Below are 27775 nucleotides of genomic sequence, written 5' to 3' on the forward strand. Positions count from 1 at the left end.
TGCTGCAGCATTGCACGCTTTCCTGCAGCACTGCACCCAGCAGGACTTAGCACTCTTCCTGCTGTGTTGCACCCATTGAATTGTTGCAGCCATTGCATCATTGCACCCATTGCATCATCTCACCCATTGTACTCTTTTGCAATCATTGCATGCTTGCAGTCATTGCATTGTTGCACCCATCACATCATTGTACCCATCGCATTGTTTTACCTATTGCTTTGTTGCACCCATTGCACTCTTAAACCCATTGCATCATTGCACCCGTTGCATTGTTGCACCCGTTGCATTGTTGTACCCATTGTCACTGCACCCACTGCATTCTTGCACCCATTGCACTCTTGAATCCATTGCATTGTCGCACCCATTGCACTCTTGAACTCGTTGCATCGTTGCACCCACTGCACTCCTGTACCCTCTGCATTGTTGCAACCATTGCACCGTCGCACCCGTTGCATCGTGGCACCTGTTGCACTCTTGCACCCGTGGCGTTATGCCCTCCCCGGGCGCTGCACCCACGGCCGGCCCCGTCTCGTTGCAGCGCGCCCGACGCGCAGGAGGCGATCGAGCTGGAGCTGCGGACGGACAGCGCCGAGGGGCTGCTGCTGTGGCACGGGGCGGTGAGCGGGGGGACACGGCCGGGACGCCCCCCCCGGGGAGGGGACCGGGACGTCCCCACCGCGCTCACCGCCCCCTCGTACCCGCAGGAGAACGGCAAAGCCAAAGACTTCGTGGGGCTCGGCTTGAAGGACGGGCACCTGGTGTTCAGGTGAGCGGGGACCCGCGCGTCCCCCGGGGACCCCGCGCCACCGCGCGTCCCCCTGCTCAGCCCCTGTCCCCCGCAGCTACCAGCTGGGCAGCGGCGAGGCCGTCATCGTCTCCGAGGACCCCGTCAACGACGGCGAGTGGCACCGGGTGACGGCAACGAGGTGGGGGCCGGGGGCTCGGGGGGGCGGGGGGGGTCGGGGGGGGTGCAGGTGCTGACGGCGCCCCGCAGGCAGGGCCGGCGCGGGTGGCTGCAGGTGGACGGCGAGGAGCCGGTGCACGGGGAGTCGCCGGGAGCCAACGTCATGGCCAACACCCAGGGCAGCATCTACATCGGTACGGGGACACGGGACGGGGGGACACGGGGACGGGGAGTGGGACATAGGATGGGGCATGGGGCGGGAGATGGGACAGGACAGAGGGTGGGATGTGGAACAGGGCACGGGGTGGGACGTGGGACGGGACATGGGGTGGGAGCTGGGACAGAGCATGGGATGGGAGATGGGGTGGAACGCAGGGTGGGACAGGACATGGGACAGCACGAGATGGGACACAGTAGGACATGGGATGGGGCACAAGATGGAACAGATTGGATGCAGGTTGGGGCACATGATGTGGCACAGGATGGGGCATGGGGTGGGACACGGGATGGGACAGGGCATGGAGTGGGACACAGGACACGGGGCAGGGCACGGGGCAGACATAGGACGGGACATGGGGTGGGAGGCAGCACAGGACACAGGACAGGATTTGGGATGGGACATAATGGGACATGGGGTGGGTACAGGATGGGGTGGGTGGCAGACACGGGGTGGGACAAGGAATGGGACACACGGTGGGACGTGGGACAGGACATGGGATGGGACATGGCACTGGGACCCAGGACAGGATGGGACACCTGTTGGGACAACGGGGGCATGGGATGGGACACGGGACGGGACGCGGACTGGATACAGGACAGGACACGCGGCGTGGCACGAGATGAGACACGGGGCAGGAAGGGGACATGGCGTGGGGCACAGGATGGGGCCCGGGAAGGGAACGGGGGATGTGGCACCGTGCGAGCGCAGCGCTGCGCCTCGCGTCCCCCCACCCACGTGTGCCCCCGTGGCCCCGTCCCGCAGGCGGCGCCCCGGACCCCCGCAGCCTCACGGCCGGCAAGTTCCTCACCGGAGTGACGGGGTGCGTGCGGGGGCTGCTGCTGGCGTCCGCAGGGATCCCCCCGCACCCCATCGACCTGCGGCACGGCGCGGTGGGGGGCTCCGCCGCCCCCCCCTGCCCCTCATAGCCTCCCCGCCCCCCAAGAGGCTCGGGGAGAGCGAGTTTTGTCGGATTTATTATTATTATTATTATTATTTTCCAAAAAGCCAAGAGGAAACGGTGCTTCGCTGCCCCGGGATGGCTCCGGGGGGGGCCGGGACCCCACAAAAATGTTTACACCCCCCCCTCGCCCCAAGCCGTGCTGGGGCGGCCGGGCCGCCCGGGTGCCTCCTGGGGTGGCACCGGGGTGGGGGGCGCAAGGGACAATCCTGGGCGCTGGAGGGGGCACCGGGTCCCCCCCGGCCCCCCCGCGCTGGGACACCCATTAAAGGAGAGAGAACGAGTGCCGGAGTGTGTCTGGGGGGGCCGCGCCTGGGGACGGGGGGGCATGGAGGGGTGGGCACGGGGTTTGGGGTGGGTAAGGGTCTGGGGGGGGGGGGGAAGGTGCTTTAGGGGTGGTGTGGGGGTCTGGGGGGTCTGGGGGGTGGGGTAGGTGCTTTGGGGTGGTGTGGGGGTCTGGGGGGGCACACAGGTGCTTGGGGGGGGTAGGGGTCTGGGGGGCAGGTTCTTTGGGGGTGGATGTGGTGGGGGCCATGTGCTTTGGGGCTGGTGTGGGGATCTGCGGGGTCTGGGGAGGGCAGGTTCCTTGGGGATGGTGTGCGGGTCTGGGGGGGACGCACGGGTGCTTTGGGGGGGTGGGGGTTTGGGGGGGGGGTGGGCAGGTTCTTTGGGTGTGGGAGTGGGGGGGGGGGACACCCAGGTGATTTGGGGGTGGTGTAGGGAACTGGGGAGGGCCTGAAGGGGGGGGCAGGTGTTTTGGGAGCGGATATGGGGGGGGCAGGTGCACGGGGAGTGGTGATGGGGTCGGGGGGGGGGCAGGTGCTTTGGGGGTCGTGTAAGGCTCTGAGAGGGGCCGGGGGCAGGTGCTTTGCGGGTGGCTGTGGGCGTTTGGGGGGGCACCCAGGTGCTGCGGGGTGCCGCAGGGGTCTGGGGGGGGGTCCGGGGAGGACCCGGGTGCTGTGGGGGCGCGGGGGGGGCCGTGGGGTGCGTGGAGGGGTTCGTGGGGCACGGCTGGGGGCGCCGGGGGGCTGCATACAGGGCTGCGGGGGCGCGTGGGTGCGGACACGGGGGCTGGGGGGGGGGTTGGGTGCAGGGGGCGGTGGGTGCGCGGGGGCGGCTGCGGTGTGGGCACGGACATGGGGGGTTCCCGGGGGATGCCGCCGCCCCCCGCCGCGTAATGGCGGCCGCGCGGCAGGACCCCGCGCCGGCCCCGCCCGCTGCCCCCCGTCACGTGGCGCGCGGCCGGCGTCAGCGCCTCGCGCCCCGCGGCCGTCAGCGCGGCGCGCGCGTGACGTCACCGGCCGTGACGGCGGCGGCGGCGGCGGCGGCGGGAGGGAGGGGCCGGGGCCGGGGCCGGGGCCGGGGCCGGGGCCGGGGCCGGGGCCGGGGGCGGCGATGGCGCCGCGGCTGCAGCTGGAGAAGGCGGCCTGGCGCTGGACGGAGACGGTGCCGCCCGAGGCGGTGGCGCAGGAGCACATCGAGGCGGCCTACCGCGTCGGGCTGGAGCCCTGCCAGCGCGGCGCCTGCCGGTACCGCCGCGGGGCCCCGGGGTGGGCGGGCGGCACCCCTCCCCCTCCCCCTCCCCGTCCCGGTGCCCCCCGGTGCGCGGCCCCGAGCCTCCCCCAGCCCCCCCCCGGCCCCGTCCCGCCGGTTCGTGGCAGCGGCCCCCTGCCCTGGGGCTCCCCCCGTGGCGCCGGGGGGGGGGGGGTCCCGGTTGTCGCTCCCCGTGTCCCCCGTTCCCCCCGCTGACGGTTGGTCCCGGTGCCGGTCCCGCAGGAGGAACTGCCGGGGGAACCCCAACTGCCTGGTGGGCATCGGCGAGCACGTCTGGCTGGGCGAGATCGACGAGAACAGCTTCCACAACATCGACGACCCCAACTGCGAGCGCCGCAAGAAGGTAACGGGCGGCCCCGCGCCGAGCTGGGGGCGAGGGGGAGGCGACGCCCCGTGTCCCCCCCCGCCACCCCCCCGGGGCCCGGCAGCTCGGGGTGCGGCGTCTCCCCGGTACGGCGGCTGCCGGGTCCCCCGCTCGCGCCTCAGCCGCGGCGAGTGACAAGTGTTGCTTTCTCTCTTACGCTAGAACGCGTTCGTGGGCTTAACGAACCTCGGCGCCACGTGCTACGTGAACACTTTCTTGCAGATGTGGTTTCTCAACTTGGAGCTCCGGCAAGCCCTCTACTTGTGTCCCAGCACCTGCAGCGAGCGCACGGCCGGAGAGGGCATCCCAAAAGACAAAGGTCAGTGGGAGCTCGTCGCGGTGGCCTCCCCCTGCCGTGAACGGAGGATTTGCTCCTTTCCTCCTGAAACCTTGCGTGGAGGTGTTGGCTTTGGAAGAGTGCTACCGTGCGGATCGATGGCTGGTGCTACCGCTGCCTGTGCGACCTCTGCGCTGCTCTTTTTGAGCCCTTCACCCAGCTTTTAGGAACAAGTCAACCTAAGCCACCCTCTGCCTGAGTTACTTCGCAAACCGAAGTGATCTGATCTGGCTGAAAACTTGTTTTGGTTTCGTTCTTTGCTGGACTGGTTCCCAGCTTAGTGATGGTGTTGGGATGGGAACGCACGGGCTGGGGCTGGCTGAGCCGTGCTCCGTCCCACAGGAGGGCGAGGGTTTAGGTGCTGGGTACAACTGAGACTTCTGGCACCTGCACAGCGTACCCGAGGGGCTCTGGTGCCACACCTTCTGTGTGGTGCAGCGCTGGAGGTGTGCTCCGAGCTGCCCGATTTCTTTTGGTCCTGTTTTATGGTACTTCGGAAACGATGTCTTGCTGTTTGGCTTAAAATAAGAAGCTGCTACTCTGCGGTAACTGGCGCGTGTTGCTGAAGCTGTTGACTAGCAGCTCATGTTCGGCACTGTGGGATATTTGGCCTGTGCTGGGACTTAGCTGTCATCGCTGACATTAACCACTTCAAATCTCATTATAACTTAAAACGGGAAAAAAGTGTAATTTCTAGACATTAAATTTATCTGTACAAAGAACAAGCAAATTACTTTGAACAGGTATCTCTTCTCTCGAGAATCGGCTGTAACTTGAACAACTTTTTTTGTTTGTTTTTTTTTTATAGACTATGAGCCTCAAACCATTTGTGAACATCTCCAGTACTTGTTCGCCTTGCTGCAGAACAGCAAAAGGCGATACATCGATCCCTCTGGGTTCGTCAAAGCGCTGGGTTTGGATACAGGCCAGCAGCAGGTAGGCTTGAGTTGGGCCTGTAGTTCCCTTCTCTAAAGAAGCGTGAAACTGCCCGTTAGTTGTTTTAGCACCTCTGAGCTGGGACCTGGTGCCCGGCCCCTTTGTACAAGCACAAAGGGAGGAGCAGTGCTCCGGGCCCTTCCTGCCCGGGTGGGAGGTCGGGAGGAGCCCGGCAGCAAGGGGATGAGCGCCCTTAGCGCCCGATCAGCTCCAGCACCGTGGATCAGGCTGCGGGCTGGGAGCTGGGGCTGCCACAAGGCTCTCGACAGGTCCTTTACGGGCTGCTCCTCCCAGGGCTGGGGGGTGCCGGGAAGGGCTGTGTGCTGCGCACTTTGGTGGGGGCTGAGGCCTGGAGGGCCCCTGCAGGAGGAGAAGCTGTTGGCAGTCTGCGGGGCAGAGAAAGCACGTTTTGGGAAGGGTGAGCGACACTGGCAGCTCCTGTGGGGCTGTCGCAGAAGCTGAAGAGGGCTCAGGAGAAGGGCGCTGTTTGAAAATACACTTTGGGAAGTAAGGGGGGGCAGCTGGAGGAAGCGCGGGAGTGCTGGCCGCGCTTCCTCAGGATGATAAGCGAGGGGAAAGTCGCTTCTTGTTCCTTAGGAAGGAAGCGGTCATTAGCGACTGGTGACGTTGCAGGACAGCGGCGTGCCCTGCCAGGCTGTGACAATGGTAGGAACTGGAGAGAGGAGCTGCAGGGCAACGGCAGACATGGCAGTGAGAGGGGAACAGGTTGGGGTTTGGTGCCAAGGCCGGACGGGAGAAGGAGCAAGGAAAACAGGGTGCTCAGAGGAGAGGGAGGCCCCGAAATGTGCGGAGAAGATCCTGGGCCTTGCAGGAGGAAGGGGGCAAAGCCACAGAGCGGCTCCTCTTTTTTTTTTTTTTTTTAGTCTAATTTTTTCCTTCTCGCATGTGGTGCAAGCAGGGACATGCTGAGGTTTTGAAAAATGAGTGTTAATGGGACAAAACTGTGCAGGAGTGGTAGGCTGGAGAGATTGACTCTCCCGCCAGGCTGTGCTGTGGCAGAGGATGATTAATGCTCTGCAAGCTACTTCTGCATGCTCTTTGAGGTGGTGTAGACCTGTTGACCACAGCTGTGATCAAATGGGGCAGAGGAATGGTTCGTGTCGTCACGTCTGGGCAGCAGAAGCCGATGTCGATGCACCAGGTGGAGTCGTGAAGGGATTTACGCGGTTAACAAGCCGCTGTTTCCCATCCAGAACCCTGCGAGCAGCGGGGCAGAAGTCAAAACCACCCTGAGCTGCTGGCCGGGAGCCAGCTTCGTTCACGCTGTGGTCTCACGCTGGGGGCCTTGTGCTCCTTTTAGGCAAATTCCTCTTTTCTTTAGTTCTCCTGACTGGTCTTTTTCTATTCAGTGCACGCCAAAGTCTCCGTGCAGCCTGTGTGTAGGGCTGTGTGTAATTTGCAGTAAATTAGCAGCGAGGCCGTGATTGCGCTTTGTGCTGTGGCGTATTGTTAACCGGCTCGGCTTTCTGTTCTAGGATGCCCAGGAATTTTCAAAGCTGTTCATGTCACTGCTGGAAGATACTTTATCCAAACAAAAAAATCCAGATGTTCGAAACATCGTACAAAAGCAGTTCTGTGGAGAGTACGCGTATGTCACAGTGTAAGTACGTGGTCTTTGGGAAGAACTTTTCTGTAAATATTTAAACGTTTTAGAAGAATTTGAGGGGACGAGATCTCTAACAGCTGGAGCAGGCAGGTAATCTCCTGAAATGCTGTGCAAGGGCTTTTCAGCTTTTAGGTTTCCCGATTCTGTGTGCCTGGTGTTGTTGCAGTTTACCAGATGTTTTCAATCCTTTAATGAAAATTTACTAATTAAATGCACGAGTGAGCTAATGGAACGTTAAGTCCTCGAGCCAGAAAATGGAGTGCTTGGGTGTCGTTGTACCCGATTCATTCCTGAGTTGTCAGGGCTGCGGATTTCACCTCAAAAATCACCTGATGGAGAATGGTATATAAGAGTTGTAAGCAGGTGCTCCTTCTTTTCCAGGTAGATGTTATCCTGTGCACACCATCTTGCACAGCGTGCTGTAGATGTCTGTACCACAGTAGCTCTGACTTATGTTTTTCTCCTGGTTACATAGCTCATGGAGTAGTTAGTGGTTGGGGAGTTAATGAATCAGTGAACTTGTCTCATGCATTTTTGTCTTTTTTCTTTTTCTTTTCCATCCTAGCTGCAACCAGTGTGGCAGGGAGTCCAAGCTTGTGTCTAAATTTTATGAGCTGGAGTTAAACATCCAAGGGCACAAGCAGCTGACAGACTGTATAACAGAGTTTCTCAAGGTATGAACTTGTTGGTTTTTGAGTCCTGCTATTCTTAGCAAGGTGTTTCAATTCCTTTCTTCAATTAACAGCTTCTGAGGTTGGTATTGGACCGAAGTGGGCAGCTCAAACAGTTCTCTCAATGGGATGAATGCAAAAGGAAATGCTTTTCTGTGGACCCAGAAAATAAGGACTGAGTCACGCACTCAGAAGTCAGGGAGCAAGGAGTGGCTCTGAGCAGGAGTGTTGCACATGCGCATGAACGGCTTTAAAAAGCACTTGGAAGTCGCATATTTAGTCAAAATGCTTTCCTGGGAAAGTTGAGAAAAAGTGCCCAAAGCCTGACAAGAAGTCCCGGCATGCTTTGTCATGGATAGCACCGGGAGAATGGCTGCTTTTTGTGTTTCCTATATTGGTGCTCATCTGCATAGCAACAGGAGACATTCCCTGCTCTAAAATGTGCTCTCAAAAATACTAGCAAGGACCCGGAATAGCTGCAGGAACAGCTGCGAGTGCTCTTAATTCGACTTGAAAATTTGCCTAGATCTATAGTTGCCGGCATGTTAAAGGCTCAAGGTGGGGATTCAACTAAAAACATTGAGGGCAGAACTGACCTGAAACGTGACCGTACCTGGGGTGCCATCTGGCTGCTGCGCAGTGCCTTCAGTGATGTGCTCAGCAAACCGGTTGCTCTGCTCCTGGAAGGTCTGCTCTGAAAAAAGACAGGTTTGCGTATGCCCATTAACGGGCTGCATTGCTTCTGCCCCGACACAGTGAACTTTGTCTGGTCCTCCTTCAAGTGAAACAGCGGGTGACCTTGTTGAGCACAGTTGGAGTTCTCTGGCCTGATCCTGCCACTGGATCTGCGTAGACTCTTCTTTTTCCCTGGTGATGTTTGTTTTGCCGAGCACAAGAGGATTGTAGTTCCCAGGTTAAAATGTGGCTGTACATTAACTCGGTCCGCGTGATCTCGTAAAAGGGCGATTTGTTTTCTTTTTCCTTAGCCCTTATGGTAGAAACCAACTCCAGGCACTTCAGTCAAGTGGAGAGCAAACTTGACAGTCTTGTAAGCAGCCTGAGAACTGGGAGCAGGGCTTAGCGCAGGCTGAAATGTTTCTTAAAGTGACAGCAGCCTGCCAGGCTGTGCTGTAAAGCACTCCTGTTAGCCCAGAGAACTGTGGATTTTTAACCTGGAGATTATTTTGAAAAGCAGCTGGGTAGAGAGTGAAATGGTTAAAATAACTTCTACGCTTTTCAGTCCAGTGGGCAGCTCGGTTGGAGTGGTAGACTTTTCAGAGGTAACCTGTTCTCAAGATCTTTCTTTCTGCTCCCTGGTCAGGAAGAAAAATTAGAAGGGGACAATCGTTATTTTTGTGAAACTTGTCAGAGTAAGCAGAATGCCACAAGGAAGATCAGGCTGCTAAGTCTTCCGTGCACGCTCAACCTGCAGCTGATGCGTTTCGTGTTTGACAGGTAAGCCTCTCACTGGAGCGCGTGCTGTAAAAGCAACTTCTGCTTTTGGGTTGCCTGGAAGCTCTTTGGAAAGCCATCTGCTCTGCTCTTTCTGCATTGATTTGAGATATTGAGGATTGAGTGCATGCATGAGCTTCTCTTGGGATGCTCGGTGGGTTTCGAGGGAAGTTGCTGTGAGATGTGAACTATTATTGTTGTCCCCTGAACTGAAGCTTGGCCATTTGCCTTCGCGCAGGCAAACCGGCCATAAGAAAAAGCTGAACACCTACATCGGCTTCTCTGAGCTGCTTGACATGGAACCTTTTATGGAGCAAAAGAGTGAGTTGCACGCTGTGTTTATTAATGGTATCCACCGCCTCTTGTCAGACAAGAGGAGGTCTTGTCTGAATCCACTTTTTGCTGGATAGTTACATTAAGACTTGTATGAAGCCCTTGTTTCAAGTAACAGCTGTATCCACCTAGCTGAGCAGGTTGTAGAAGCTACCTAAAGCCGTGTAGGGGTCTTGGAGAGATGGGAGTTCAGGTGCAGTCTTCGTATGCTAAAAAAATGCAAAAAACATAAGTACTAGGAAAGAAAATGTGTCTGTTTCATCCAGAGAGCTAAATAACTTCAATTTCCCTTCCAGGTGGTGTCTATGTATATGAACTCAGTGCTGTCCTCATACACAGAGGTGTGAGCGCGTACTCTGGGCACTACATCGCCCACGTGAAGGATCCGCAGACGGGCGAGTGGTACAAGTTTAATGACGAAGACATAGAAAAGATGGAGGGGAAGAAACTGCAGTTGGGGATTGAGGAAGATCTAGGTAAAACCTTTAAGTTGTGAGTGCCCTTTTAAAATAACTCTTTTCACCAAAACCACAGAGGCTGAATATGTGGAGGCCCTGATACTCTTAAAAAACAAAAGCACTCCTACGCATGCTGTCACGTCTTAGGAGTAATGTGTGAAACAGCAGTTCTGTTAATTGCAGCCAGATTTTCTTCATTTCAGCCCTGTGTGAGTGTTTACGCACACCTCGTGATCGTTTCCTCTACTCTAGTATTTCTCTTGCCTGCCGCATGGCAGATAACACGCGGATAACCCAGGATGCCTATCAGGATGAAACAGGCGAGCTGCCGCTTCCTTGGCCAGTGTGCAGGAGGAGGCTTAGGAGCAGATAACGAGGTTGCTTTCAGTTTCCCTAACATGTTATGTTTTCATTTCCAATGAGGTGTTTTACTTTAGGAGGCAGTAAAGAGTCTTCATAGAAATCTTGATCCAAATAATCTCTTGAAAGCCAAAACTGCCTTTTTAGTTAGCTCTTTTTACTTTTCCTTTGCAGTCTTCTGTTCTACAGTTGCCAGCTTGTCTCATGCTGATGTTCTGGTTTAGATAACCTGGGCAGTACAGGGTCTTGATGTCCCTGCGCTGGCTGGAGAGCTTAAGCTGAGCCTAGGACTGTGGGTTTCTCAGCCTGCAGTACATAGGAGTGGATCAGTTTTAAATTGACAGCTTAAGTGCTCGGTTTTGCAGTTGCTTAGTGTTCCTCAGCGCATGTCAGTGCAGAACACTTTGTGGTGTCGGGAAATGGGGAAGTTAATGCCAGAAATTTCACTTAAAATGCAACTAACCCATTCCCAGAAACACTGACCCACCACGCCACTCGTTCTTTGCTGTGTCTCCAGCACCAATAATTGGACTTTATGACATGTTGCCTTTCTTTAAAGCATCTTTAAATAACAGCTTAATGAAAAAGACACCCTCAAATTTATTTGCTCCCTTAGCGTGTTTTAAAGCCACGTCAGCCTGAGCACACCCTTGAGCAGACATGGGGTGTTAGTCTGCCTTTCCTGTTTCCTCCCATGCACGCATCTGCACGATGCCACTTTATTTTCAGCTCTCTTGCTAGTAAACACCTTCTTGCATTTCATCACGACATGCATAAATGCAGGCTGCCACCGGAGCAGCTTTGTCATCCTGTTAATGTTTGACTACCGCTAGCTTTCAACCAAATTGTGAAGCTGGCTAGACATCTAGTGGTGTGAGGTAGGAAAATAAGCCCTGAGAAGAAATAAAAGGTTCTCAGCTTTTTCTTTCTAACCTCATGAGTTACCTAGAGTATCAAAAATAAGATGCAAATAAACCGCTGTGGCCTCGATCCTGTAAAGGTTTATGCTTAACTGCAAGAAAGTATTCTTGCTGAAACACAAGGCTGCCCGAAGAATGTAAGTAAAGCATGTTTAGAAGCCTCTGCAGGCTGGAAGCCTTAATATGCTAAGCAAAGTTCTGAAGTGCTGATGTTATTTGCCTACTCCAAGCGAAACTGGAGTTTGAGAGTCGTCCTCTTCGTTACAAACACATGCAACAGCAGGAGAAGGTTGGTAATGTAAAGCAGAGGTCTGTTGTGGGGAGAGTCCTGAGGCCGGGCCGTGCAGATGGGAACAATTTGTAAAATATTTGGAGAAACTGCAAATAAAGACCGGCTAGGAAGTCCCTTGGATGGTGTGGTGGAAGATGCGCGTATTTTTTTCCCAGAACTGGAAAAAAACACACTAAAAAAGAAAAACGATATTCCGTTTGTAGTTTGACCTAGAGAGGATTGTTCCTTTTTTAAAAATTAAACTGCAGCTGTATCTAAGTGTGCTTTCCTTGCCTGGCAGTCTGGAGGCAGTCACTCTTGCAACATGAGTTTGCATCATACAGCCAGCTGCTCTGAAATCATTTCCACGGCTGTTTGCTTCCTAAAAGCTGCCCAACTGGTCCATGTTTTTTGCATCCATGGTCACATGTAAATAGATTCCTCTTCACTGAGGATCTGACTTTGTTCTTTGGTGTCAGGATACCAACGCTAACAAGAGGCAGAGGGAAGAAAGGATGTTTTTGCAAAAGCTACTTTTGGCTTGGCAAGGCGAAGCTAGGGAGAGAAGAAAGGCTCTCTTATGGAGAGTGGTTTACAGCAGGGTCCTAATTTAGTCCCTCTGAATCGTCCCGCCTCCAGAAACGCTGGAAGGATTTGGGTCTGGCTGTGGGATAAAAGTTTGGCTGATGCCAAGCCAGCGCCTGCAGAGAGGCCTGGCAGGGCGCAGCACGTGGGGAGTGGGAAGCCGGCTAGGTGGCAAACTCGTCCCGTTGAAGGAGAGTCAGTAAGGGAGCTCGTGTGCTTATTGTGTTTTCCCTCGTTTACTGCAGCGGAGCCTTCTAAATCTCAGACTCGCAAACCTAAGTGTGGGAAAGGGACTCACTGCTCACGCAACGCCTACATGCTGGTGTACAGGCTGCAGACCCGGGAGAAGTCCCTGACAGTCGAAGTACCAGGTAAGGGAGCTTTGACTCTCCTGGCCTCTCCGTCTCTTCTCATGATGCTCCGAGCCGGCCAGGAATCGGGGCTCTGCTCAAAGCTCCTTGTGCCGCCTGGCAGGTCCAAAGGTGCCGTACAGCAACTTGGTGTCACGACCTGGGTCACGCGCAGCAAAACCCTTGGACTTCCCAGCACTTGAAATAATATTAACCTGATAACATCGACTCTGTGCCTCTTCAGGGCACCTGATCAGCGAGATCAGAAGGGAAGTAGGATAGGAAGAGATAATCCCACTGGGAACTAACATCGGCAGCATGTCCCGCTGCTGGGGCGGGAATGTTAGCGTTTGCTGGATCCCACCGGAGCCACTCGGGTTCCCAAGGGCGAAGGAGAACAGCGTGGTTAAATGTCATCGGCAGTGCACGTACTGTGCTGCAGGTGAATAATCCTGACACATGTCAGGTTTCTTCTACAAGTGCTTAATCTCTGCCGTATCGAGAATAAACGGCATAAAAATAAGAGGATGCAAGCCCTTAACAAGAGTTTTGTACTAGCATGTTCGTGTCTTGCTTTAGAATTGCTGGGGGTGGCAGAAATCCCTGTAGGTTTGGCCTGTGGATCTAATGATGCTCAGCATTTGCATGCTACTTGATTCGAAATATTAATTAGGGCTCTGGTGCTGACGGGGACGGAGGTGGTTTCCACCTTCTTCCCTTTTCTGTCAAACAGGGGCGAGAGGTGTTGGTTACCCTTTGGACCTGAGCTGTTTGTCAGCGATGGGTGTCGTTCAGGTTATCTGGATGCAAAAGGTGGTGGCAGGGGTGAATTGTACAGCTTTCTCCAACGCGCAAGGACCCCCTAAACACAGCATCAAACCTTTTCCAGCCCCCCACCTCAAAAGCCCACCCTCTGAGCCATGCAGCTCTGGGAAATGGTGCTAATTCATGCCTCGAATCTGTCTTTTCAGTCTCTTTGCTGAGCTCTTTTACGCTCCCTTCCCTCCTACCCCTCTGCCCAAAACAATACTCGGCAAAGCTTCTCCACCCAGCTTCAAATTCCTGAGCAGCCCTGCGGTTGCCTTTGTTTCACATGGAAGCGTGCCAGGTACACAGAGCAAAGGGCAGCAGTCAAGCCAGCGGTTTTGGGGAGGCTTCATGCAACTGCAAATTTGTGGCATTTTGCTTTGATGCTGTTAAAAAACAGCTTTCCAGGTCGGTGGAGAAATGTAACTTGGCTCCCTAGCCCATGACCAGGAGGGTGAATGGGTCAGGCTGTTTTTTTCTTAATACTGTATGTTCTCCCAAGGTGGATACTGGGCTCTCTGGCTGCACAGGCGTTAACCTTTCTGAAATATTTTAGCTCTTCAAAATATTGTTAAATAGGAAAAGGCTTCAGATAAGCAGCAGTGTTATACCCCTCTGTCACACCAGCACTGCAAGGGAAGTGTTTTATCTTTTTTCATGCTAAGTTTTTTTCCGACGGTGACAGCAAAAATTCCTATTGCCCTCACCTTCCTGTCAACAGGAGGATCTGCCCCAGCTTATTTCGACGTTCATGAGGGCTTTGTGCCCTTGTGCTCAAAACGCACTTGGTCCTTCTCGTCGAGATCGTGCGTAGCCGTGGGACTGCGCGCTGGGACCCGCGCGGCGGCCTCAGGTGTACCCGTGGTGTGCGAGGCTCTCGTTTCTGCCCTGAGAACCGGAGCTCCTTGGCAGCCCAAGGAGCTGCTCTCGGTGGGAGGCGGAAAAGTGGCTGGAGCGAGAGGAATAGCAGGGAGGGACTGAGGCAGGCAGCAAAGCGTCCTGCTGCGCTCCAGCTCTGCAGCCTCTTGCCAAGCCCCGTTGCACTTCACACGACTGCCAGCACTCGGCGTAGGCTTATTAGCAAGCAGGGGATTTCTCTAATGCAGCAAGCATCGCTTCCCCCCCACGGCCCCAAGTAAATTATTTTCTTGGGTGCCATTGTATCCCGCGGGACAGTTGCGTTTAATCATCTACTGCCATAAACATTGGGGAGAGCGATATCCGTGCGTTTGGCTTTCAGAAAGATCTCGTGTTGGTAGCTGTGGGGGGGAATTTTTAGGTTTGCTTGTTATCCCCAGATAACCGATCACAGGGATGATTACCATAATTGGCATTTTTCCTTGAAGTGACTGGTGGGTTTTGCTTTTTTCCCTTCCCAACAGCTTTCCTGCAGGAGCTGGTGGAGCGCGATAACTGCAAGTTTGAGGAGTGGTGCAACGAAATGGCCGAGATGCGCAAACAAAGTGTGGCCAGAGGCAAAATCAAGCATGAAGAGGTGAAGGAGCTCTACCAAAGGTTACCTGCTGAAGCTGGTCTGTAAGATATTGTGGTAGTATTTTGTAGTAGACCATTGTTAAGATTAGTAATGTTTTGTAACTAACCCACAACGTGGTTCTGTGGCCAGAACACTTCACTGGAAGGCATTAGCTGTAGCCCTCTCTGAGGAAGAAAGCAATCGCTGCCAGTTGTTGCTGTATGCATGCTTAGGATTTGCTTTCCCTCTCTTGTTTATCTGCCTTAACCTATTTTTCTCCTTTTTTGCTCATTTTAATGGCCTCTGGCATCACTAATTCCCTCTTGCTCCTTCCCCATCAGTCAGTCTCCTGTGTGCTTCCATGCATTGTGACTGTTTTCTTCTGCCCGGTGAGCAGCTCATCTCGTTAGAGCTTAGTAGCATCGAGGCAGAATAACCGCCCTGTCTCAAATTGCTAGCTCACATCAAGTTTCAGTGCTGTTGGTCTAAATTAATCAGCAGGTAACAGGGTACAAGAACGCTTGGCCTCCAGCAGAAAATGATTTGATTCATCCTTGCTGAAGCTTCGAAGCCCCATGTCTAAGCTTCGCAGTCCATGTGATGAATGACTGAGGTTAATCCTTTCCTACTGCTCCTTGCGTCTTGTTGCTTTAACATGTCTGAGCACTAGGATTTTTATCCCCCTGCTGCCTCTCTCTCCTGTCTTTCTCAGAGCAAGCATACAGGAGCTTGCTCTGTCTGTCCAACATGGGGAATCTCCCTCCACTCTGCGCATCTCCTAAAAACTCCCCAAAACTGTAAAGAATTTAAAACGTTTGTGTGGCCTGTTTGACAATTTGATATTTAGCTTTTAATATCTTTTACTCGCTTCTCAGAAATGAGGGTCCAGAGCTCAGAACCAGCAGCAAGATTTAAGTGGTTGAACAGCAGACTATTGCTGAGAACATAAACATCTCACGAGCCTTCCCGAGCCGTGAGAGCTCGGCTCCCGTAAATGTCTGCCTCTTCAATTTATGAACCCAGCTTTGAGAACACGGGCGCTTAACTCACGAATAGGAGGGTGTCACAGCTCGGCTTGCTGAGTCCCTGCAAGTCTGAGGGGTGTTAAAATGTCACCGTTAAATCAAAGCTGCGGTGAATGGTTGTGGTGGAGATATGAATCTGCCGTGAGTCACCATTAAAAAGGAGCAGCGAGCACAATCCTGGTGCATTTTTATCCCCTTTAGCAGAAACATAGTAGTTTGCTTTTGACATTCCTAACACGATAAAGGAATAAATCTCAAAAAGATGTTTTTACAAGTGCAGGTGCAGACAGACCCTAGCTCCTCTGCCCCCGTTTGTAGGTGGCAGGGCCTGAAGCACTGCCCTGGGGGCTCTTGCTGCTGGGCACGTCCTGGGCATAGCAGCTTGCTAGCACAGCTTGGAAGCAGCGTTATCCCAGAGCTGCTGCACTTCTAGTCCCTCAGGAGCATGGGACTCTCTACAGCTGTGCAGACACATTTTCTGCCAGCTTTGTAGAGCCTGCCCCAGAAAAAAAAAGCGTACTTTCCGGGGAAGGCAGCTTTCGTCCCAAACTAGCAAACCATTTCTGACAGCCTTGCAATTCTCTGGAGGTCACGGCTGTGGAACTCTTGATGGTGTTGCGTAAGATGAAAATACTGCTGATTTATCCTGCAGAGGAGAGGGTTTGACACCAGGCCTTGTGAAGATCCAGTGCAAGTTTTAGGACAAAGTATTTTGCTGTAGCTTCTCTGTTGCTCCTTTGTATGAAACATGTTTTTGTGCTCATTTGATAAATGTAACTAACATTACTCTTCCCCTCGGTTTCAGAACTGTCCTCCTCACGTCAGCAGTATGTGTTTAATTTCCTGCCTATCCTGCTAATTTCCCAGTCATCTCCCAGAAGCTGCAGCATTTGTTTTGCTGGCGTTGGCTGGGCTTGATGTGCAAAAAGAAAGCTGCTTTGTTCTCACACCCTTGTTTGTTGCTCAGTGTGTCATTATGAACCTATCTAGGAACTCAGATTGCCATTAATGGAAATGGGCAAAAGCACTGAGATGAGCCGCTTTGCCATGGTTGCATTTCCATTTAATCCCCGGCAAGCAGCTTCAAAATGCACAGCTCTCTTTAAACGTAGTCGTGCTTGTTGTTCGGATGTGTGCATCGTTTCAGGGCCTTGGTATGAGGATGTGGGGATTTCATACAAAGCCATTTCACTGCTCGTACTGATCTGACCTGCTTCTGAACCCAGGCTTTGTGTGATGTGCTTCACCTTCAACAAACAAGGGCGAGCCTGCTGCTCTGTTTCAAAAAATTAAAAAAAAAAAAATCACACTTGCAGTAAAACATTTGAGCGAGTTAGTATTTGCACTGTAAATTTCACAGTGCTTCAGTCTCTCTCACCCAGAGTTGTAAGTGTATCCCAGAATAACACTGAAATTTTGAGCACTGTGGGGAAGAGATGAACGCTGACCTCATCTCTTTGCTGTGGTTGTCTTTTATTTTTAAATCTACCCCAATGAGCTCACTCTGTTGTGGAAAGAGCCTTTAATGTGTGATCGCAATTTAAATATTACACTTGCCCCTCAATGGATGATAGGAAGACCTTGCCTTTTCCTTGACTGCTCTGCAACGAGCCCCTAAAGGCTTCGCAGTCGGAAAATGCTCCCTTTGCTGCTCTGAGTGCTCTGCTGTTTGCTATTGATTGTTTGAATTCCCAATGACCGGTTGTTCTCACGTATCCAGTTTCACATAGCTTCTGCCACAAGATGCCCAGCTATAAATCTGAGGTGCCAGGATGAGAATTGGACAGGGGGGCTGTATCAGATGTTTGAAAACTTGTATTGCGGGGATTTAATCAACGGCGATAGCCTGTTAATTTTTAAAAGTACCATTGAAATCAGAGTAATTATAAAATACCATCTGCCATATCACAAACTCTCTGACGCGTATGGGCTTGTTTCTCTTCGTGTTTTTCCCTCCCAGGTTCCCCATACGACTTCATCTCTCTTGAATGGCTGCAGAAATGGCTGGATGAGTCTACTCCTCCGAAACCTATAGATAACACAGCCTGCCTGTGCTCGCATGGGAAACTCCATCCTGACAAAATCTGTATTATGAAGAGGATATCAGAGTACGTGGCTGACTTCTTCTACAGGAGATATGGAGGAGGACCCCGGCTGAATGGTAAGGTGGCAGACAGAAAACTGCCTCTCCGAGTCACATTCTTGTGTGCTGAACACGTTAGAGCCTTGTTCTGATCCCAGCCCCTTGCTGGGTCATCCTTTATTAACATAACTTTATTTCTGCACGTAGCTTTTGTGCTGCGCTGCTATCTCTGGGTGCTTTGTTTCATTTAAATCACTTAATTACATTAGCATTCAAACAAATACAGTTAGTCTGATTGCAGGTTCTGTTTCAGACCTGAATTCTGCTCTGTCTAGAAAGAGCTGTGCATGGAGTAATTCTAAGAAAGCAATGGTGCACCTAGGTTCAAAAAAAAAAAACAACAAAACCTACCACCACCTTAGTGTTTGGAGGGTTTTATGAAGTTGGCTGTATGAAATAGCACAACTTGCACATGCAACCCCCCAGACTTCTCAAAACAATTTTCCATGCCTGCAGCACCTGCAGATCCTGCGTGGGCAGTGTTTTGTGTAGTGTGCGGATCTGTGCTGCCTCTTCCCAGCAGCCTGCACTCTGGAGCAGCGTGGATGTGGGCAGGCCAAGGAAATCATTTACCCTCTTTCCCCTCTAGCCTGTCTGTCCCAAGCTGCCTCATCTGACAGAAGCACACACCTGTTACTGAACATGTTTGTGTTGCACGCATCTGCAGTGCGTGTGATTTTTGGGGTAAGCCCTTGACCTCTGCAGTCTCTGGGCATCCCTTAATCAAGCCTCAGGCTTACTTTCTTTTATAAAGGAGCTCAATAACTCCCACTGAGACCAAATTAGCTCAGCTCCTGCTAGGCCCTTATAGGGAAGAAAGGCAACCAGCAGAAACTACTGCGATGCGGGCAGCCTTTGTAAAAGCAGGGCAACCTTTATCAGTCAACTGGAAGATCTCCTGCAGGTTTCTTCGTTGGGTACGACTGAGAGGGAAGGATCGTGCGCTGGATGATCCCTCAGGCTCCTCTTGCTCCCGCGTGGAAATGTAAGCCCAGCCACAGGGCTTGCACTCCTGTTAGTCCAGCGTAGCTTTGCAGGAGGTTTTTTTTTGGGTTTAGTTGGCTAAGTGCCATGCGGCCACATGCAGGAGCTCCCCAAGCTGAGTGACAGGGTTCCCCTCTCATCCCAGTGTACAGGAAGCCGGGATGGCCACAAGTGGCATTGTGAAGATGTCTGTACAGCATCTTCCTGCCACAGAAGAGCAGCAATACGGCGGTTTTGGCACATGCCTAAACTGTCCTGTCTTTTGACTCCTGGGTCTGTGTTGGTGTGAGCTCGCTCGCAGCTGTGGCTGCAAGCTGTTGATAGCGGCTTTGCAGAGCTGTGAAGGTAGTGGAACAGATCACACCTCATCTGAAGCGTTTTACGCTTATTAAACTTCCAGCGGGGCCTGAGCTGGCAGTTACCCCAGGGACCTCATTTGCATGTGAAATCTGAGGTCGTGAGACAGGATAGTTGGTGTGTACCTTACACCTGTCTAAGCACTTCTGAACAGCGGTGCTCGAACCAGTGAGATGCTCAGCCCAGCTGCGTGTGCTGGAGTAATTACATTTCTTTTTTCCCCCTCCCCAGTCAAAGCACTTTGCAAGGACTGCGTGGTAGAAAGGTGCCGAATCCTGCGACTGAAGAACCAATTAAACGAAGACTACAAAACCGTTACGAACCTGCTGAAGATAACAGTAAAGGGGTACGTAAGTCCTGGTGCTTTCAAACATTGTCAGAGATCTCTTAGCAGTGCTAACAACGTTTAAATAGCTTTTTCCCAAAGATTTTACCGTTTGGTCTCTGAAGGAGAACAGAGTTGTGATTTGTGTTGCCAATGCTGTTCTCTCTCTGCAGGAATGACGGGTTTTGGGTTGGAAAGGCATCCTTGCGGAGCTGGCGTCAGTTGGCTCTGGAGCAATTAAATGAGCAAGACGAAGACGCAGAACACAGTAACGGAAAAATGAATGGAAATGCACAAAACAAAGGTAGTTCTGCTGCTGTAGAGCTCCACCAGCTCTGACTGATACCTCCTAACAAAAGACACGTCAGGTGTTCTGGCGTGTGCTGTTTTGCTTCCCTTGTATGAATAGGGAGGGAAGGCACTTCAGGTGCTTTGATACAACGCAGTCTTAATTTAAGGAGCTTTTTATTTGATAAGCTTCAAAACTGCTGGGTGATCTTCATACAGAGAGAAGAAGATGAGGTAATAAGTAGTTTTACAGAGCTGTGTAAAATTACCGCCCCAGACACATGATCTTTTCATCTACTTTTATCTGAATGAGAGCACACAGGGAAGGAAGAAACAGGAAAATTATCTTGGGGAAGGAATGAAGATGTTTATTGCAAGGGCCTACAGATGAAACAGCACAGCTGGTAAAGCAGCGCTGGCAAAACACAGCTTAGGAAAAAAAATCATGAATTGGATTTTCTTCTATGCCTGTATCGTATGTTTGTGAGAATGTATGGGGCTTTTTATTTGCCTTCTGTTCTCTAAACCTTTGGAAAATGGATTTTATTGAGCTTTTTGTTTCTTAACTGGGATCAAGAAGCTTATTTGAATGAAAGTGGAGATGATCAGCTAATTGCATTGATCCTGGGTTTGAAGGCTCGGAACACCAGATACCACAGCCCTCGTGATATCTGTAGGCCGGCGCTGCTGGTGGAGCTGGTGGCATCCATTGAGAAAAGGGCACTTCTCTGCATCAGCAGCTGAGTTACTGTCCCACATGTGATTCCTCGGGGGTCACCTTGGTTTCAAAGCAGGTCGCACCTCGCAGAAGTACATTTGAACTGCTCACAAGGCAGCTTGCTCATTAGCTGGCTTGTTGCAAACTGTTACTAACATTATTGTGTTGATAACGCTCCCGTTCGATGGGTAGTGCCTCTGCCTATGGAGCTACAGTTCTGAACTATAATTTGTAAATGTTTATCCTGGCTGTGGGAGCACAAGCGCAGGGCAGATCGCTGAGAGCCTGGCTGCAGTTGCCGGCTCACGTGCCGGAGCAGCAGCGTGCTCTCGGTGGCGCAGCCTGCCCTTCGCTGCTCACACCAGGGGAGTGAGCTCTGCTCTCACACCCGCTGCTGGAAGTGCCCCCGTTGGAAACGTAGAAATCAGCTCTGCTAGCTGGATCATCGTTAATTATAGCTAATGATGTGCAGGTTGTTTAATTCTCTGCTGAATAGCTAATGGAGGGGCTCAGCACTGGCTCTCCCTTGTCTCATCAAGCACGTGCAGCTCCGGCTCGTGGCTGGCATCGCTTGGTCCCAGGCGCTGTGCAGTGAGGGAGAAGCTCGGGCTCGCTCCCAGGTTTTCCCACCAGCTTTTCCAAGCCACACAGGTCTGGGCTCATTCATGTGATTCCCTCCCAAAGCTACAAAGGGAGCATCTGATTTAGATTAGTATCCTCAAGGCAATGAGCTGACTAATATTTTGCCAGGAAGGTTTCTGCTCGCTCTCCTCTCACCTAGAGGTTTTGGTTAGCTCTGATCTGAGATCTTTGGGAGCAGCGAACCCCTGTGGTGCTTTAGCCGGAACAAATGCATCCTTTGTAATCTCACAAAGGATGGTCTTGTGCTCCACACACTTCAAAGCACTCCTACGTGTAATCCAGCCTGGCCTCTGGGCAAGCAGGCCATGCATTGAGAATAACATGCCTCCCTTGGGTTAAGAGTTTTGCTGTGATTTGAAGGGAAACCGGGCTTCAGTCCCCCAAAGATTTTGCTTTTCCTTCAGAGAGGAACTCTGTGCAATCTTTTTTTTTTTTTTTTTGATTAGATGAATCGAATGAAGAGAAGAGAGAGGAGGAAGAAGAGTTAAATTTTAATGAAGACATTGTTTGCCCACATGGTAAGTCTCTGCGGGGGATGGAGCTGAATATGTCTGTTGTTGCCCACTGCTCAAGACATTAACCTTGCAGCCTTCGCTGCAGCTAAGACCAGCATAAGTAGTTACTGAAGAAGTGTACTTTATTCTCATTTGCCTGGTCTTTCTTGACACTTAAAAACTTTGAGCTTTTATATGTAATGGCACTACTGTGGTGCAGTCCACCAAATCGTGTAAGTAGTGAAAAGGGTGTAAATAAACACAGCCAGGCTGCAGAAGGGTGGCATCTCTTCCTCTCGCTAACGAAGTGACGTGATGGAGTGGGGGTGGCACCAAAGGTTTGCAGCCACGTTAAAGCTCTGAAAGTCTTAGGATATTCTAGAAAAAATAGATGGTGTAAATCAGTCAAGGTTGGAGCTGAGAGCGTCAGTTTGTTCTCTCAGTTTATGTTAAACTCTCAGAGTACAGAATTACTGACCTAACAACTGGAGAAACTCGGGCGGATCTGTGAGTGGCTGAGACTCCTGAGCGTATTGATTTACCCACCTGCTGTGCTTTGGTGTCTGTTTACATAAGGTTTTGACCTGATGTTGGTTGTTTTGCTAAGTGATGGTTGGTTAGCTACATCCTTGGCTACGCTGTTGTTTGAATCTCACTTTTTAGCTTGTACGTCACTCTCAAACATAATTGTGTTCTACTGTAGGCTCCTGTTTGGAAGCATTGATTTCCCTGCCAGCTCTGCCTGGGACACTTGGTCTCGTTCCTACTAAGAGAAAAACATGCCATAAATTAGCAACACATCTCCTGTCATTAAGGCTAATCAAAGATGTAGAGTAATGGCTTGATAAAGCCTCATTGTAAAGCAGTGTTTAAGCACTTTGTCATGGTGTTACCTGTTTTTCACAGAGCCTTTGCACCATATTTCCCAGTGCCGCGAGGCTGCTGCTTTTAAATAAAAACACGATGCGGTGGTGAAACATTTAATGCAGCCAGACATCATAAAAACATTACGCTGGTAAATTGCTAGTTTATCTGTTACTTCGGGCCGTACTGGAATAAATATTAAGTATGGGGGCAACTGGCAGGTCACTTCTCATCAGCTTGAGCTAACCTTCGATTACTCATTGAAAGCAACCTTTCCACCTCTACACACTTACAATTTTCCTCTGGAGTGTATCAGCAAATCTGTAGTTTCAGTAATTCAGCCTTAATTTTGCTGTGGAGGAAGGCACTGCCTTGTTGGTACTCTCTGGAAAAGGCAGCACTTTATCTGTGAGGTCTGGCTCGCCTCCAGACATACCATCCGGGTGTTCCCTTAAGAAGTCCCTTTACGTCTTTGCCGTGATTTTTCGCTCTCTGGTAGTTTCCCAACCCTGGCAAAGAATTTTTTTTTTTTTACAGAAGTTAAGACTTCATTAATGTCTGCGCCCAAAACGTGTCCCTGGAGAGAGACTGTGGGAGGGGGAAGCAGGGTCATCAGCGGTTAGGGTGGTCATCTTCCAGATGGCAAAGCACTTCTTCCCCACGCATTCAGATCTGATTTTTCCACCTCTTTCACCCCGCAGCATATTAGTCTGTTTTCATTAATCACACGGTGTCAGGGCCCTTATTTGTACAGGCTCATTTTCCCGTCCTTGCTGGCTCTGGAAGGCAGCCTGGTCCTGCCTCCTCATATGGTAAAGCTGGGCCACTTGGTCGTGTTTGATGAAGAACAAGGGGCCAAGCGCCGCTTCGAAGAAGTCCAGCCTGACCTTTGTTTATTAGAGGAAAGGCAGGAGGGGAGCGTTGCTATTTTTTCCTTCGGGGACTGGCAGAGGTCCAGGCTTAGCTAGAAGGAGGAAAGCTGCCTGTCCGTGGGGCTGAGGAGCTGCTGTAATGTTAAAGAGCTGCCAGAGGGCGGGGAGGAAGGAGCCTTTTATCCGTGTCTTCTGCCTGCTGAGCTCTCAGGCTATAGACATGCAGAGCAGATAGTAGGACATCCCCTCCTTTGTTGGACCCTTCTTGGCACCGGCACCACAACTTTGCGGTTGCTGTTTTGCCTCCCCCTTGCTGGTAAGATCCCCGTTGAGGCACGAATATTCCCGTACTGCATCCGAGCCTGGTTTGCTCTCATTTCTCGTGCGTGCGGCGTAGCCGAGCCTTGACTTCCCAGCAGCTGTCACGGAGGAGATGCGGCTGTGTTTTCCCCTTGGCAGGCATCTGCCGAGCGGGTGGCCGGCCGTCGGATCCCCGAGCCGTTGTGCTCTCGGGTTTTCCCAAGCCTGGCTCGGCCGCTGGAGCACGCCTGGTCACGCGTACATGCGGTGCTCAGGCGCGTTAGTGTAACCTCTCCGGTACTGCTGTCGCTAAAACGACAAGCACAGATCCCTTGCCCTAAACCATCCTTTCTTGTTCCTTGAGCATCAGTCGCCTGGATAAATAAGGCGAGGAGTCTGGGTGCTGGCTGGTGAATCTTGCTTGCTGTCCTCACACCCCAGTTACTCCCCCCCAAGCTGCGGGCAGCGAAGTTCTTCCCAGCTCTGCGGGTGCCCTTCAGCTGTTTGCCTGTTTCTCTTGTGGGGGGTGTTACTGCAAGGCGTCTCTGCAGCTGATTGCGAACCTGGGCTGTTTGAACATCCTGGGGAGCTCCTCACACTTAACAGGTGTAGCTGAAATGAGGTGTTCGAGTGCAACCACGCTTTGGGAAGGGCGGCGCTCAGGTGCAGGGGGAACACGTCCTTTTAGGATTCCGAGGTGCTTGAATAGAGCATGTGAGGCAGTCCGAGGTTATATACAGCGGTAATTTTGTTTTTCATGGACACAGAAAGCACTTGGCTCCTGTTTCGTGGGACACAGGGTTGGTCTGCAGTTTGAAAAGTGGAGTCACTGTGAAATCATAGCTCCAGATAGCCAAGATCAGAAAACATTAGCCTGGTGCCCTCTCTGGCTTGTCCTTGCTTCTCCAGGCATCTGTCACTGCCTCAGCCTGCTTTGTGTTTGATTGGCTGCTTGGTTCACAGGCTCTGAGACCTAAAGGACATTTATGTGAATTAAAGTCATATTATATTTTTGCCTGCCTGAACAAGGAAACGATAAAGAAGTTGAAGGTGACTTTGTGTATTAGTTGTGGTCTTTCTGCTGACATGGTGTTGCCTGATAAGTGCATGAATATCTTCCCCCACATTTATACCCTGTAATCTCTTAAATCTAGTTAGGGCTGCAAAACATTGCTGAGCACGTCAAGAGCAAAGCCCTTCTCTTGGCTCTCTCTGTGCAGGTGACCTGTGCATATCTGAAAACGAAAGGAGGGTGGTTTCGAAGGAAGCCTGGAAGAAACTCAAGCAATATTTTCCAAAGGCCCCTGAATTCCCAAATAACAAAGAGTGCTGTTCCCAGTGCAAGGTATTTGACCCCAAATAATGTTACCCTTTTGCTGACTGTAAATACGTGGTCGTGTTTCTGGTTTTCACTACCTAATGCAGCGGAGAAAAGCAATGTCGCCTTTTAATAGCCGCGAGGAACTGAAGCACAAACTAACTGTTTCATGCAGATTTTGGAGCGTGAAGGAGAAGAAAATGAAGCTCTGCATAAGATGATGGCCAGTGAGCAGAAGACCTCCCTCCAGAACCTGTTTCACGATAAATGCAGGCCTTGCCTGGGCAGCTGGCCTCAGGTAGGGGAAGGGGAATGATAGTGGGGCCTGGGGGGAAGGCTGTCAGGTGGAAGCTGGCATTCCCTGCTGCTTTGCCCAAAATTTGCTTTTTGGGAGCAGTATCCCTGGGCGCAGCATCCCCAGCTGAGCCATCCTGTCTGCCTGCCTGGGAGCGCGCAGGCTGGGCATGCCCTGTGCATCCTGTGCCATCTCTTTGTAGACGAGTGGTGGCAGATGGGTAGCAACTCTGTAAGTTTTTATCCCTCTCCTATGAAATTTTGACTGTGAGAGACACTGGCTGATGATCGTTCTCTCGGTCTGAGTGAGACCGTGCTTGTGCCGGGGTTGCCTGTGCCAGTGGAGCTCGCAAGTACGCTGCGCCGAGGTGTGATTTCCCCCGATTAGCTGCGCTGGCACACAGCCCTGCTGTAGATACATGAGAATTGCTCGTGTGCCAATATAGCTGTCGCTGGCCTGGAGTCAGCTAGATAAGCAGGGACAATATTTCTGCAGTGGTTATATCCGTGCCTAGAAGTACCTACGTGGTGCAGCCGTGCCAGTGGAGAGAGAGGGCTATCCACCGCCCTTAGTCTGCCTTCCCGCTGGGCTTTTGCTGATGGTAGGACAAAATTCACGTGTGCCCCAGCTCCTCCACTGCCCGTTTCTGTCTCGAGCCTGGCAGAGGGTGTGGGGGGCTGCCCTAAATGCTGAAGCCATGCAAATAGGAGCGGCAGTCACACAGGACCTGTTGTACCGGCCTCTCTCTGGTTCGGGCGTGCGGCTCTCCAGGACCTTCTTAAGAGCCGTCGGGGCTTTGAGGCAGTTTGAGAGAAATGGCACAAGCTGCTGGCCGGGCTCCACGCCTTGGCTCCTGGGTGTCTCGCAGTGCTGATTAATGATTGACTCTTAGATCCTGCCAAGCTGCTTTGGCAGGTGTCCGCCTCGGTTGCTCCAACGTGTGAGGGCAGCCTGCTGCTCCCGGTCCCTTCTCGGGGCCACCAGCAGCTCTGGCCAGGAATAAATACTGAGATTAGCATGGATCTGTGCTCCCGAACCCAGGAGGGACTAAATGGGCAATGCTCTGCTGAGCCTCCGAAGGAGAGCTGTCAGGTCCTACCAGCAGTATTCAGGGCTCACAATCTTTGTGAGGTTTCCTGACCCATAGCAGTTGAGGTCCAGGAAAAAAAAAAGAAAAAATAGAGCCAAATCGGAGCAGTTTAATCTAGGAAATATGAAGGGACATTAAAATTATATCTACACATGCGCACCTCAGGAGTTTTCCTGCGAAAAGATGGAGCGAGCCCTTAAATCTGCATTAGGGAAGGCAGACAGGTGAGCACAGAAATCATTTTGTCACCCAGCTCTTAGGATCTCCTTGGTTTCTTGTCTGGGAGCTGCCAGCAGCAGACTATATAATTGCAAATCACTAGGGGCAGGAAAAAAAAAAATGGTTTGTCCCAAAAATGCTGCATTGTGAGGGTGCACATCCCTGATTCTGAATCTGCGCGTGCTATTGCTGAAAGCAACCACTCGTGGATTTTGCTCGGTGAGGAGAGGGAGGGCAGGATGGGATGGTCTCTCACCCCGTCCCCACGGGGGTACGTAGATGTGTCTGCTCTAGACGCTGAGTACACGAAGGAGTACCCGGCGACAGAAACACTGCCAGAGAGCTTTAGCTGCTCTAGGGAAAATGACCGCTTCCTGCTATGAATTAAAGGTAATTGGATCTAAAGCTAAACTAACTTTGTAATAAACACGAGATTAGTAATGTAAGTACTTAGTGCTTGATCTCAAATTATTTTACTTGGTTTTCCCAGTGCGCTCGGATGGAGTTGTCATGGTAAAAACGCTGAGATCTCGAAAAGAATGAGCACTGCAGAAAAAGCTGAACAGTCATTGCCTCTCTATTGTTGGATTAATTAACAGAAGATTTGTTTTATTATTTTTTTTCTCTTGTCTTCCAGGAGACAGATGAGCTGTATATTGTTTCACAGTTCTTTGTAGAAGAATGGAGGAAATTTGTCAGGTAACCAGCTTGAGGTTTTTGGTGCTTTTAATTTCTGCTTTTTTGGGGGTGTGCTGCAGATAGCAATTTCCCTTTTGAATCAGTGTTTGCCTGGTGTGTGTAGTTACCTGTGTTTTGCCTTTGCGGAAACAAGGAAGCTGATTTTGCAGGACTTGGACCCTGTGTTCATAGCAGTTGTAATACATTGTAAGAAACTGAATTTCCTTGTTTACCGTGTCTTAACCAGATGGTCAGATTAGATAGTAACCTGATTAGTTTTTTCATCTGTCTGAAGCTGTATCCTAGGCAAAGGTCACCACTCAATCCCGTTTCCATGGGCTGCTGGTGGTATGAGATGGAAATCTCCGCTAGGTATGAGAGTAATTTTGCAGCGCACAGGAACGCAGATCTGATTTCCTTGATGGTGGTAGTTTAATATTCCCCACTGGAATGCCTTCTGTAAATACTCACCTGTGATTTCCTCTTCTCAGCTGCCTGCAGACTTGTGATTTTTTTTCTTCCACATGAAATAACCTGACCACGCTTACAAACCACTTACTGTTCCTTTTCTTTGCCTGAGCA

The 27775-nt window shown here is 51.7% G+C and overlaps 2 protein-coding genes across 12 annotated transcripts in view; both read left to right on the top strand.

Annotated features, from left to right (window-relative positions):
• The window catches only part of HSPG2 (heparan sulfate proteoglycan 2), a 36975-nt gene extending 34609 nt beyond the window's left edge, over positions 1–2366 (top strand). For all 8 annotated transcript variants that reach the window (XM_066981946.1, XM_066981947.1, XM_066981950.1 and 5 more), the window contains 5 exons: positions 539–617; positions 705–766; positions 843–926; positions 995–1098; positions 1887–2366. In XM_066981946.1, the coding sequence (XP_066838047.1) occupies positions 539–617; positions 705–766; positions 843–926; positions 995–1098; positions 1887–2050 (493 nt within the window). In that variant the 3' untranslated portion in view covers positions 2051–2366. The remainder of the gene's footprint in view (positions 1–538; positions 618–704; positions 767–842; positions 927–994; positions 1099–1886) is intronic.
• Positions 2367–3424: 1058 nt separating this feature from the next.
• Positions 3425–27775, top strand: part of USP48 (ubiquitin specific peptidase 48) — a 32550-nt gene continuing 8199 nt past the window's right edge. For 3 of the 4 annotated variants that reach the window (XR_010826323.1, XM_066982001.1, XM_066982003.1), the window contains exons 1-18: positions 3425–3611; positions 3859–3979; positions 4163–4319; positions 5146–5273; positions 6770–6894; positions 7466–7574; positions 8893–9026; positions 9262–9344; positions 9653–9832; positions 12196–12321; positions 14490–14639; positions 17567–17767; positions 19322–19436; positions 19589–19719; positions 21510–21581; positions 24814–24938; positions 25087–25209; positions 27153–27214. Coding sequence is in view for 3 of the 4 variants with exons in the window: in XM_066982001.1 (XP_066838102.1) it covers positions 3478–3611; positions 3859–3979; positions 4163–4319; positions 5146–5273; positions 6770–6894; positions 7466–7574; positions 8893–9026; positions 9262–9344; positions 9653–9832; positions 12196–12321; positions 14490–14639; positions 17567–17767; positions 19322–19436; positions 19589–19719; positions 21510–21581; positions 24814–24938; positions 25087–25209; positions 27153–27214 (2276 nt within the window). In the remaining variant the exon portion in view is untranslated. The remainder of the gene's footprint in view (positions 3612–3858; positions 3980–4162; positions 4320–5145; positions 5274–6769; positions 6895–7465; positions 7575–8892; positions 9027–9261; positions 9345–9652; positions 9833–12195; positions 12322–14489; positions 14640–17566; positions 17768–19321; positions 19437–19588; positions 19720–21509; positions 21582–24813; positions 24939–25086; positions 25210–27152; positions 27215–27775) is intronic. The other variant, XM_066982002.1, reaches the window with a different exon arrangement.

Source organism: Anser cygnoides, chromosome 23 (assembly GCF_040182565.1).
Source record: "Anser cygnoides isolate HZ-2024a breed goose chromosome 23, Taihu_goose_T2T_genome, whole genome shotgun sequence".
Lineage (NCBI taxonomy): Eukaryota > Metazoa > Chordata > Aves > Anseriformes > Anatidae > Anser > Anser cygnoides.